This window comes from Fukomys damarensis, unplaced genomic scaffold (genome assembly GCF_012274545.1).
Source record: "Fukomys damarensis isolate Sample0158 unplaced genomic scaffold, DMR_v1.0_HiC HiC_scaffold_12, whole genome shotgun sequence".
Taxonomy (NCBI): Eukaryota; Metazoa; Chordata; class Mammalia; order Rodentia; family Bathyergidae; genus Fukomys; species Fukomys damarensis.
This window is the reverse complement of record NW_022900924.1, coordinates 10504693-10517176: the sequence shown is the minus strand read 5'-3', so window position 1 is coordinate 10517176 and position 12484 is coordinate 10504693. Positions and strand designations below refer to the sequence as shown.

General features: G+C 45.6%; 1 protein-coding gene across 3 annotated transcripts in view; it reads left to right on the top strand.

Annotated features, from left to right (window-relative positions):
- The window catches only part of Ccdc60 (coiled-coil domain containing 60), a 165021-nt gene that overhangs the window by 126268 nt on the left and 26269 nt on the right, over positions 1-12484 (top strand). For all 3 annotated transcript variants that reach the window (XM_010604079.2, XM_010604077.2, XM_010604078.2), the window contains 2 exons: positions 2189-2296; positions 9299-9389. In XM_010604079.2, the coding sequence (XP_010602381.1) occupies positions 2189-2296; positions 9299-9389 (199 nt within the window). The remainder of the gene's footprint in view (positions 1-2188; positions 2297-9298; positions 9390-12484) is intronic.

Sequence of the window (12484 nt, the reverse complement as noted above, 5' to 3'; positions counted from 1 at the left end):
CCTTTTTTTTTTTTTTTTTTTTTTTTTTTGAGACAGAGCCTTGCTAAGTTCCTAAGTTGCCCACACTGTCCTCGAACTTGTAATCCTACTTTTTCAAAGTTCTGTCTCCAAATACAGTCACACTTGGATGTCTTGGGGTTAGAACTTCAGCGTAATAATTTTAAAGGTCCACAATTTAGTCCCTAACAGCTGGTTTGGAGAGTTTGAAAATACTGATCAAGGGAAGAAGACGGTCAGGTTTGCACCTATTCATGTCACCTCAGGAATGAAATTAAGGGCTGCAAACCCCATGTCCCACCAGCGGCCATCCGCAACCAAGTAGACCCCATCTCAACAGCTGACTCCTTCTGCTTCTTCCCTGCCCCATCGTACATTTCCCAAAATCCAAGCCTACATGGGCTCTGCATGGTGAAAGAAAAGGGGGGTGGCCTCTCCCCTGACCTTCCACAGCTTCCTGGGTTGTAGCAGAGTGCTTACCTCCAGTGCCTTGCACTTGGCACAGGGAGCCCGTTGGCTACATGCTAGATGCCCATGGGCCCAGAGCCACCGAGGCTCTGTTCACCTATTGGTCCCCAGATGACCTCAAGGGGGAAGAAAGCAGCAATAACAGAAACAGTCAGAACTTATAGGAACTTCCAATTAGAAGTGAGGGAATAGGAGGTGCTGACTAAATAACTGGTAGAAGGAAATGAGTTTGCTTCTCTCCAGATCTCCAGGGGGAGAGAGAGCACTGCTGATCTTCAGTTTTCCTAAGACCCCAATGCACAACCACCCCAGGCCATGGGGGCAAGGTGAAGGGTGGGGACAGCTCCCCCTCATGCTGAATGAAGTGGACACCTCTGGGGAGATGAGCAGGAACCCTGAGTCAGCTCTGTCCTTGGGCCCAGCGCCCAGGGCTTACTAGAAACAGGGAAGGGCGATTCCTTCCTGCTATTGTGAGCATCAGGCCCAGGAGCCCTAGGGAGCACTGGTCAAGGTTGGATGCAGTTTCAGCCTGGAGCAATGACACAGCTCGGCAATGGAGGCATCTTGTCTATGAAAGTGAGAGGAGAAATCATAGAAGGAGGATGTGGCTGCCTGGGACTCCAGCTTGTTTCCAGGAAAAACACAGGCAGCAGGTTAACCCTCTCCTGACCTTGCTCTCAGAGTGAGCACCACACTGGCTTCATCAGCACTTGGAGCTCGGTCCTTTGACATCTGACCTCGGTTCGAATCCTAGGCCCAACTGTGTGACCTCAGGTAATTCCTTCATCTCTCTGAGCCTCAGATCCCCCCCTCTATGAAGAGGAGGTGGGGAAAGAGAGAAGAAGGGAACATTACCCTTCCTATAGAGGTGTTGAGAGCATTAAATGAGATGTTCAAACTCCATCTCGGTCACCAGTGAGCTGTGTGACCTTCAGCACAGCAACTGACCTCTTGAATCCTTCTTTCCCCTCCTATAAAATGTGGGTAGTAATTCATAGTCCAGTAGGTTTGTGGGAAATTAAATAATATGGGAAAAGCACATTAGTCAATGCCTGGTTCATTGTAGATATTTAATACAGGTGCCCCAAAAATTAGAAAATGCAGATTAGTTGCATTTTTATCAGTGCTTTAGTTATATTTGCAGGTAATATGTTTAATGTGTTTTTCTTCAATATCCAGCTACATTTTAAGGCAACATTCTTAAACATTCAAAGCAATGGGTCCAATTATTAATCTGAAAAAAAAAACAGTTAATACACTAGTTTCCCTGTTTCCAGATTTTCTTGCACACTTAATTTATTTTCTGTTTATCAAATCAACAATCTGACACTCAGAGGATATTAATTCTCTTTAATTTTCTCATTTGTCTGAGTCAGAACCTGCAGCCAGGGGACCCCTCCCTTGCCTCCCCCAACTACACACACAAACTCCCAGGGACTCTCATAGAATCATTTGTTTCAAATCCTAGCTCTGCCACCTGCTGGCCCAGAGCCTGGTCTGGCTCCCCCTTAGTCCCCAGACTTAGAGTCCTCATCTGCAGAGTGGGGCTAACAGAAACCTCACTGGCCCCTTGACAAAGGGCTAATTTCATGGTGTGTGCAAAATATAGGTGCCTGAGGGTGACCCGGCTCTCTAACAGCATAACTACTGCCTGTCTTGCCGTTATTCTGAAGAATGCTGTTCCAGCAGGACCCCTCTCTCTGTGTTCCCTCCGTCTTTGCAGAGAGCCCCTCTTCCGCCAACTGTGCGCTCTCCACTGGCTTCTGGAGGCCCTGACCATCGACCACACCCACCACATCATGAAGCCTGTGATCACCTGCTTCAATACCAAGTATGGCTCTGTGGGGCCCTCAACCGACCTTTAACTAACAATAGCCCGGGTGGCAGGGAAGCGGCTCCCATCCATTAGTCCGGTCCCCTTGCTGCTTTTCTAGATGGGTGCTTTATGAGTGCTATAGGATTCAAACAGGGCTGAGCTGGAACCGGATCCTACAGACCCATGACAGCCAGTGAAATCCTGTGCCTTTCCCTCACGCATCTCTTCCCAGATCTGCATCCGGTGACATCACGTTGGTAGCTTGAAATCAGTCTGCTGCGGGGGAAGCATTTACACCCCAGACACGGCCCAGCTGTACCAGCACACGTGGATCCCCAGCTCCATTGCTCTTCCACCCACCGCTTTCATGGCCTGTGTCTCCCCAACTTTCTTGGGTTTTTTTTCCTCCTTTTTTCCTCCTTCTACTTCTCTCTCTTAGTCTTCTCTTTCTCTTTATGTTTTTCTACTTTTCTCACAGTTTTGTTTTTTGGGGGGTTTTTACTTGGACCCAAGAGAGTACTTGGAATTTGAGATCCTTGCCCAGGCAGAAGCTCCAGAACATGCTGTCTAAGCCAAGAAGAGTGTGAGGAGTATCACCACTATCGGTGACTGCACACACAGCGCACAACAGGGAACAGACACACGTGCAGATGTTGCTTCTTTAGGAAGTTAAGTTGCCTGCAAAAATGAGACATCCTCCCCCAAAAAGGACAGAACCCTGACTTGAGGGATTGGATTTGCACCATGAAAACTACAGGCTGAGTTAAATAAAATAGTTCCCCACCCCACCCCCATGATAACTGTGCCCCCACCCATAGCTCCCAAAACGCTGCCACCAGGGCCCTGCCTTCCCGCTGAAGTCAATCCTCTTCCTTTTCCAAAATTCTGAGTCATCATTAACCCCTTCCTATGGTGGGCATTTATCCACCCATCCCTGAAATCCCTCCCTATCCTCCCCGTTTCATCTCTTGCACCAGGGCCCCAATCAACTAACTTCAACTGCAACTGTAAATGGAACCCACACCTCTACTGACAGATTAGTGACTTTATTCTGTGCTTGTGGTTGGGATGAATTTTAAACCGGAAGTTTCCTTTGATACAGTGACTCACAACTATTCTTCAAGAAATAGTAATCTATTTTTAAAATAGAAATCCCAATCATGTAAAACAGATTTTTTTTTCCACTAATCTGTCAGTAGAAAACACCCCTCACACACCGAGGCTGATTTCAAGTTTTACCAACACAATGTCACTGGACTCGGAGTTAGGGAAGGAGACGTATCAATCCTTGACAGCCAGTTTGAGCCAGTTGCAGCGCACCACCATCTATTATGATTAATGTCAACCCCTCCTGTTATTGACACATTCTGAGGCTTACATACTGGACCCCAACACCCACAGGCATTTTCTGATCCCGAGTGATTTGTGGCTCCCAGAGGCTTCATTTTCATCAAGCAAAATGACAGCAGTAGGTCCAGTCTTCTCCCAATGGATTTTATAGCAAGAACTAGGGTGGTTCAATACCTTGACATGAGCTTTCTGTAGCAGCCGGATTTCACATGTGGCAGCTAGCGTGTGAGGGCAGGAGATTGATCTGTTGGTGTGGGAAGATCTCCTATTCAGACAGCCCCGAGGACGGTTGGGTGAGTGGAGCGATGACAGATTGCTGGATGTCATCATGAACTGCTCCTCAGTCTTAGCCTTACTGAGGAAAAAAGACAACTTCTCAACTTCCCCATTTCACCATGTGGCAATCCAAATACATCATCATTTTCTGGCATCTTTGTCAATCATCATAACAAGAGTTTATTTCAACTGAAAGAATGGGCCAGGTTCACAACAAAAGGAGAAACAGCCTGTAATAATGAATGTACTAATTCTTTTTCCTTGAGAGATAAAAGCTTCTCATTAGGCAGAGACTTGATTTTTTAAAAAATGAAAATCTACAGGTCTTTATCCAATCCCTCGGGGAACAACTATGTTCCAGAATTCTTTTTTGGTTTCAGGTTTTTTTTAATTGTTGTTGTTGTTGAGTAAGGAAGACAGGGTATATACCATATAGGATATCACACTCACAGAGGGGTCTAAAGCAGCATCCTGCCAGCAAACACAGTATTTCTGCATAAAGCAAATAAGTGACTATTCATCCTAAGAGAATAATAAGAGTAAATAAAGGCCTTCAGGTCATGTTTTGCTGCTAAGTAAGTTACTTAAATTGCTTTTGATTTTCAAAACCCTTTGAATTTGGAATTAAGGTAAAGGGTCGGGCACCTATATCAGTATTATTACAGACTAGACTTCCAAGGACCAACTAGAAAAGAGCTGCCCTTCACCTAGAAGCAAATTCTGCTATCTCTAGTGGCATCTCCCCAACCCTCCTGCAATCTTCACTAGTTACAGTGGGGAGAAAAAAAAACAGGAAAAATGCCTGGCCAGAGGTGGTAGAGTCACCAATATACCTGCTTGCCAGAGTCCCCAAGGCCCTGTGCTGTCCCCTGGAGCCACAGGAGCAACTCAGTGGTCTAAGTCTCATTGCCTCTGGCTGTCCCAGCACATGCACCTTCCTTCAAGGCATTTCCAGTGATAATGTGCCTACCAAGCACCTAGGATATTTTTAAATGTAAATTCTGATTCATTAGGTCTGTTAGAGCCTGAGAATCTTCATTCTAGTGAATTCCTAATATTGAGAGAGTCCAGGCACTTGAGGACTGGTCTGCCCCAGGCATAAGGAACCTTCCTTAGAAAAATATATAAGGCTAAAAGGCAACCACATTTTGATAGTCAAATATGACACAAATACCTAAAGTCATCTACTATTTTATAATACAGTAGCTGCCATTTGCACACATGCAACTTCTTTCCAATTTACCAGCAAGGAAACTGAGGCATGGAAAGTTTGTGGAATTTGCTGCCACTTACATAGTTAGTAGAAAGTCAGGATTTGAACACAACTGGCCTGGTTGCAAAGCTCAGATGATTAACTACTCACTGAGTGCTCCCAGCGTTACAGCTAAAGCCCAAAGTCTTCAATTGATTTAGATGATAATCTGGTGGCCTTCTTCAAAAAGAAAGGGACTATCTCATTATAAATTAGTACATTATAAAAGGGGCCCCAGGATACAAAATAAACTCACTTACCAAGATGAAATAATACATAAAACTTCATTTTCTTTTATCCAATAGTGAAAAATGCCACTCTGCACTGACTGCTCTGCAGCTAAACCTCTGTATTTATCTTAATACATGAGGAACATCCCACCACCACCACCAGTTAGCCTCTGCTGTGGAATTTTTACTACCTGTGAATGTACACTTAAGCTTCAAGATCAAGTCTTACACAAGTTTTCACTTTCAGGAAACAACACAGCATCATTCGCAATGCACATAACTTTTTTTGTTCAAGGTGCTTTCCCCTAGTCACGTGGTCCTACCCACCAAGCAAGAAAGTCTCATTTTCCTCCAACTCTGGTTTTCCCAGGCACTGCTGGGGTTACTGCAGTGACCAGAAAAAAGTACATCCTATTCTCTAAAACTTCCATTCTTAAGAAGGGGCCAGGGGGTGAAACAGATACTAAATACACAACACTCAAGATAATTTACAACAGCAATAAATGTCCTGAAGAAATTGATGGGTGACATTGTAGTGATGGGGGTAGGGACTTTGCTTCTAAACTGGATCATCAAGGAAAGACTAAGATCTCAGAAGAGAGAGAAATCTCGGATCTCCCATGCTGTCTTCTCACTGATTTAATTACATCCCCTCTCCACTCTCGCACTCCAGCAACAGTTCTGGGTGGGAAAACATGGGGGATGCTCAGCTTCTCCTATCATCACAGAGGCAGGATAGGGCCCCTGGCCTAGGAGATCAGAGAGCTTTGACCTCTGCCCGCTTCCTGGTGCAAAATCAGCCATTTTTCCCCTCTGGTGTAGATACATGTGCTTATCCTGAATGCAGCCAAGTGACCACCCACCCTGAGCAGCAGATGTTTTACCCCAAATTTGAGTCTCAAAAATGAGAGTTAAGTATTTGAGAAAATTGCTCTGATTGCCACTGTGACCGCCAGGAACAAAAGGCACTTGGTGAATACAGTTAAAAGAGATGAGACTACTCAGAGCCCTCTTGCCTTGATTTCTGGCAAACAGACCCCCCAAAAAAATCTTTACCAAGGAGAGGTGATGGTGCAAAAATGATAGCTACTTCTCCTTTCTTGTGATTTATTTCCCAGCACCAGCTCCCCCTTGAAGCAATGCTAAGATCTCTGTTGGAAAAAAGCACGTTATTGATGTGACTAGCTGAACTGAACTGAACTGAACTGAGTTCTCTGTAAAAGAAAAGCCTCCACTAAGCCCTTAGTAACCCCAAATCTCAGCAGCTTGATGTCCCCAAAAGCTGGTTTCATGCTCAGCCTACACATCCAGCACAGGACCGCTGCTCATTATGGCCATGCCAGGAGCCAGGCTGATAGAGGCTCCATCTCAACCCACACTTCCATCATCAGCAAGGCAGAACAGTCTTCAGGACTGGCTCACGAAGCATCCACCCAACCCTCCACGTGGCACTCATGTATTTTTTTAACAAAGCAGGTCACAGAGCTACACCTGACTTCAGGGAACAGGAAAAGACCTGGGGAGTCTATTTGGCAAATGCCACTAATGCTACTTGGCCGGTGGGGGGAAGGAACGCCAGCTTGCTCTGTCTTTCACCACGAGGCACGTGGTGGACAACGCAGCTTGGGAGGTTTTATTTTTTCCTCCCTCTACTGATCTTCCTTTTGGTTTATTTGCTACTGAAAATGAAACATCAGAGAGTCTGATTCTGTCTAACCAGGGCTTTTCTTTATCAGTGTCTTTGCCAGAGCCAAGGCTCAGGGCTTTTGAAGGTCTGTGGGATTCGCACAGTATTTGCAGCTTATTTAGCCCACCTCTTGAAGTTGCAATAGATTTCAGGTCATCATGGAAGTCAGCATTAGTGGAAAAGTTCCATCTTCCCCAATTGGGCCTGAATATTTAAGATTTTGAAAGCTTGGCTGGGACCAGATTTAATTTTAAAGGGGGAAGGGGGCTGCTTTTGAACTTCAAGAAGAAGGCTAGCAGCTCAGCAGGGGCCGCCTTAGCTAAGGGAAAACCAAAAGGCCCTGTGGTCTTAAAAGAAACTCTGCTCCAATACTGAAACGCTGAAGCTTCCAGTTGGCGAGCCTTAAATCAGACTTCAAAAGCACTGCTAGTTTAAATATTGTTTATAGGACTGAAATACGGCTTGTTCTTCCTCCTGCTGGATTTTAAATATTCCCTAATTTGATTACTCAGGGGAGAGAAAAGCAGACCCCACTTAAATGAGTTTCCCAGTTAATTATTCAGAGGGCTTTTCATTGTGTAATCAAACATAAAATCTTACCAAAAGCTTGGAGATGTGTTCTCACCCACCTCCCCTCCTCAGCCCAACTTCCACTTTGGGGTCTGTGTCTTTCTTGTGCCCTGCTGTGAGCTGGTGGATGTTCAGCAAGGTCCTGCTTGTAGGAAATCACACCCCTCTCCTCCAGCCCCCATTCCATGAGAAGCCAGCCTTAATTTCGGTTTATCTCGATCACATTTTGCCGCCTGTATTTAAGCACTTTCACCTCCCACCAGCAATCAGCAGGTCCTGACAAGTCTAGACCTCTCTGATTGATCAAAATTGGTCTGTTCATCTTCTCGTTTCAAGTACCTGCTCTGTACTAGGTGAGAGCCAGTTAAATGATTGAAAAGATTCAAGCCATCTAAAAATCCTTTCTGCAGAGAAAAAGAGAGTAAAAAAAGAGATGGATGGGGCCCAGGATTTAGCTCAGGGATTCCACCGCCTGCCTTGCAAGGTCAAGGACCCAAGTTCGATCCCTGGTACTCCCCCCGCAAAAAAAGAGAGAGATGGATGGAAGATGGATGGATGGATGCATCAATCAGTCAATCAACAAAAAGTTCACACGCTGAGACTCTTCACTTGCTTCTCATGAGAGCCTCCTCCCCAATACCCACAAGTCCAAAGTCTAACAGCTCTGAAAACTTAGCTTTTCATAACTTATTTGACAGCAAAATAGGACATGAACCAGACTGATTTGGTGGCAAAACTTTACTTGAAGCTAGAGTCTTTATCTCACTGAGTGTAAATATTCATGTATTTTATCACAAAAACATGACTATGTTTGATTATAAGATGCTTCCCTGGACTTGTTGGAGGGTTTGTGGTAATGTATGGTATCTGCAGCATATTTTCTCTCTGAAAGCCAAAATTATGAATTTGGCAATATACATGGTACCACAGGTTTCAGGTGAGGGGTTACAGGCTTGTGACCAACAGCGGCTGCTGGGGTTTTGGTTTCCCATCCAGAAAGTTTCCAGCTCATGAGAGTAGGACCCAGATTTTGTAGGGTCGTAGCTTATTTAACTGGAGAGGAAGGCACTTTAAAAAAGAAACACAAGATTACAAGATGAAATTGTTGGCAAGTTCTGAGGCAGGGGCCCGCTTAGGGAAGGGGCCCCGAAGCTTTAACTTCACTTGTTTTATTATAAATCCGCACATGGCGGAGGGTCTCATGCCCTCCAGTTCATTTCCTCCTCTGTAAAATGGGCTGATGATGGCTGTGTTACAGAGTGGTAGTGACTGAGATGGTTCAGTGACAAGCAACACACAGAACTGTCTGGCTCAAAACACCCTGGAGAACTTCAGCTCAATAAACTTCAAACCAGGGACTTCTTCACTGTCCAGTCCACCCCACCCCACGGGCCCCACCCAGTCCCACCCAGAATGTTCACTCTGAATCCCTGACAGTGAGACCTTTGTCAATGGCAAAGGCGAAGATTTAGAAAGAAGCACACTTTCAGTTCACTCCCAGGGGTAACCTCACACTTGCCCTGGAGTTGGTAAAGAGACCTCCATGAGGCGCCAACCATTCATCCTCTATTTACTGCATTTGTTAAAAACAAAAATGTATAATAAACAGAGGCTCTGCAAACGGAAGACTCATTAAGCTGTTTCTCACTCAGGGACCCAGGTGGAAGCAAGAGCTCAATAAAAAAAGTCACCAAGGACAAGTCCAGGGAACAGAGGTGGGAGCACTTCGTCACAGCGTCCAAGGTAACCAGTGGCACAGGGCTCTGCCATTCGGCGACCTGGCCCAGCCTGTGTTGGGAGCACTGTTGTCAGTCTTTCCTCTGCTGGGAAATTTTTTTTCCCCCTTCTGGTTGGTTTTCTGAGTGAAGAGAAGTCAGAGCACATGCTGTTGGTCGGTTTTTGTAAATTTTAATTAAAACGGTTATCTGGGGATTATAGATAAAGTGACATTTGGCTGGACGTTACCTGATGGAGAAGGGGGGATGCTGAGTAGCTGCTTACTAAGATGTCACCAGAAGGAAACGCACTCACCTCGCTCTATCTGAAATCAATAAGAGCCCCTCTGCCTCTCTCTACCAATCTCTCTCTCTCTCTCTCTCTCTGTCTCCCATCTTTCCCTCTCACAAAATAAAATAAAAAGTCAGTGACTTGACAGACAAGATTTTCTATAAATGACAGCGTGTGTTTACTATTAAGAAGATATTACATGGTGTATTCTTTTCCACCCAAAGCGATTCCTTAACCCAAAACCTCCCAGTTCATTTGCTCAATAAACAAGCACGCTCTGAGTAATAATAGCAACACCCAACTACACAACTCAAATGTTTGCTGAGCCTGTCCCTGACTCACAAAATAGATGCAGCGGGCGTTGTCTCTGCCTACTTCCTGTTAGTGAAAAACCCAGAGAAATGACAGGAAGGCTCATTCTGAAAATGTGAGACTGGGGAGCCTCGTTGTGCTCACGTTATTTTTTTAGAGGCCATTCCCAGTGTGCCTGCAAATGGACTGGGTTCTGTGTTAAGGAAGCTCTTTAGATGTATTACCCAATTCTGCCTTCCTGATGACCCCACAGGGCACTGTCCTTATCCTCTGGTGAGAAGGGAAGAAGCTGGGTCTCAAGTTAAGTGACTCACATAAGGTCACTCCGCTGGGTTGTGGCAGAGCCAGGAGCTCATCTTGGATCTGTTTATTAATCACCAGGCTCTTCGAATGCCTGTCTTCCGTATGATTATCTCTGCCCCTCGCAATGAGCTTCCCTGTTTTCTCACTTTTTCATCAGGATGCTCCTAGACCCGAGATGTAAGAGCCTTTGTTTTATCACGAGAGTTGCTATGGAGATACCGTGTGCATCCATCTCCAAAGATGCACAAATAAAGCAGCAGGAACCACAAACCTTAACAAATGTCCTTCGGGAATATTCATGACTAAAATCGGAGGAAGAGAGAGTGCATTGCTGGAGTTGCGCTCTTACAAAATTAAATATCCCCAACAAATTTATACATCAAACCCTGGGCAGTAGTGTGATCCACTCAGGGAGCAGGGGGCACTAAATTAGGGTGTGGGAGCCCTGGCCACTGTGACTCAGTTCACTGAGTAACCTCAGACAAGTCTCCTCCCTCTCCCGATGTGGGTTTTACCACATGTAAAATAAGGGTTTGGAAAGCAACTCTGGTCAACTCCCACTGATATTTTTCTGTATGTGCGGATTCTATTGGTGCCAAGGCAGCAGGCAATGTTTCCAAGGGCTTGGAAAATTGTGTTGATGGAAAAATCAGGCTAGGTGGAATACGGTAGGGAGTAGTGAGGTCTGCAGCAATCTGAAACACCCACACAACTAAACATCTGTTACGCTCTAGCTAATTTTGCTAAATGACAGTAGGGGCCCAGGGTTTATCATTTTCAAGAAAACCAATTACTGTGGATTTCTGCGTTTAAAAGTCTCCCAATTTGTAAAGCCCTGGGTAAACATGTCTCCCCATAGGCCATAGTTTGCAAACCCTGCTTCTTAGAAAGTACAAGGAACCATTCATGGAAATCTTTTCCTCTGCTACCAAAAATCAGTCCCTACTGAGAAAGAACACAGCAGCTGGTTAACATTGCTCCTGAGTGAAATATTAAAAAATTAGAGAAGCATTTGGGGATTTAAGTCAATTCAGGGAAAGTGGTTTAATAAAGGGCAAGCAAGATGCTAGAACCTGCCTGTCACATCTTCCCCCTACATTTTATTTTTTCTGCCATTCTCAATTAATCAGAAGTGTCAGCCCATCACTTTGGATTTCCTGCCTTGGGTGGTTAATTGAATTTTAATTAATGGCAACCTTAGGAGCACAAGATGAAATCCTAGCTCAAGAAAGATGTACACAGAACTATAGATGTGGGAGGCTTTCCTGAGATCACGTCATCCCATCCCTTTCATGCTATGAATGAGGAAACTGAGGCAGGGAAGTTGCACAGGGTCCCTTAGCTCTGAGTCCAGGGATCCTGGGAAGACTTCAGGCTGCCCTTGTGACACAATCTGTCCAGGCTTCAAAAATGACACTGATCTGAAGAGTCTGGTAGCCAGCATCAGGAATTCATGCTGTGGTAGATGAATCAGAAAGAGATGACCTCTTCGAGTTCTGGCATCATCCCTCCCCAGGGAAGCAGGGAGTCAAGGGGCTTTCTGTCAGCCTGGCAAACTCTTGACTAGGTACAAGGTTGGGACAGAGGGAGCCTCGTACAGAACTCCTAATTTATCAAAGGAGAGAATGTGCTAGGTCGGTATTTGCTTTTGCTGCAATCACAGCCACGTGTCCCCTCGGAGAGTTCACTAAACTCTATTCAAACTCCAGTTCTCCAGCCTGTCACACTCGGAAGCACTCTTCCATTTGTGTAGAACTCTGCTGGAGAGTTGGAGGAAAGTGAACGAAACGCAGAGAGAGATCACATCTTCGGCCCTATGACCTTCGCTCTCTTTCTCTCTCCCGCTTCCCAACCCGCATTGAGCAACTTCTCCAGAGCAGCCAAGGCCTAGTAATTGGCATTGGCAATAACCTCACTTCTGTTTGGATCTTGGCTCTGCTCCTTGCCTGTGAATAGCAAGTGAAGAAGCTCCTCGGAAGACTGGGTCATGAGTTTGAAGAGGGCACGACCTCAGTCAGTACTTTTTGAAGTGATACCAATCGTGAGCATGCACGCACACACACACACGTACCAGGGACCAGTACGCTCTGACTCCTTCCCTCCCCCAAACCCACATTCTCCTCACAGGACTCTCCCCATCTACCCCTGTCCCTTCTAGGGCTTATCCCTCACTCCTGTCCACCCGCTACAATAATTATGGCTCCCCCCCCCCGCGC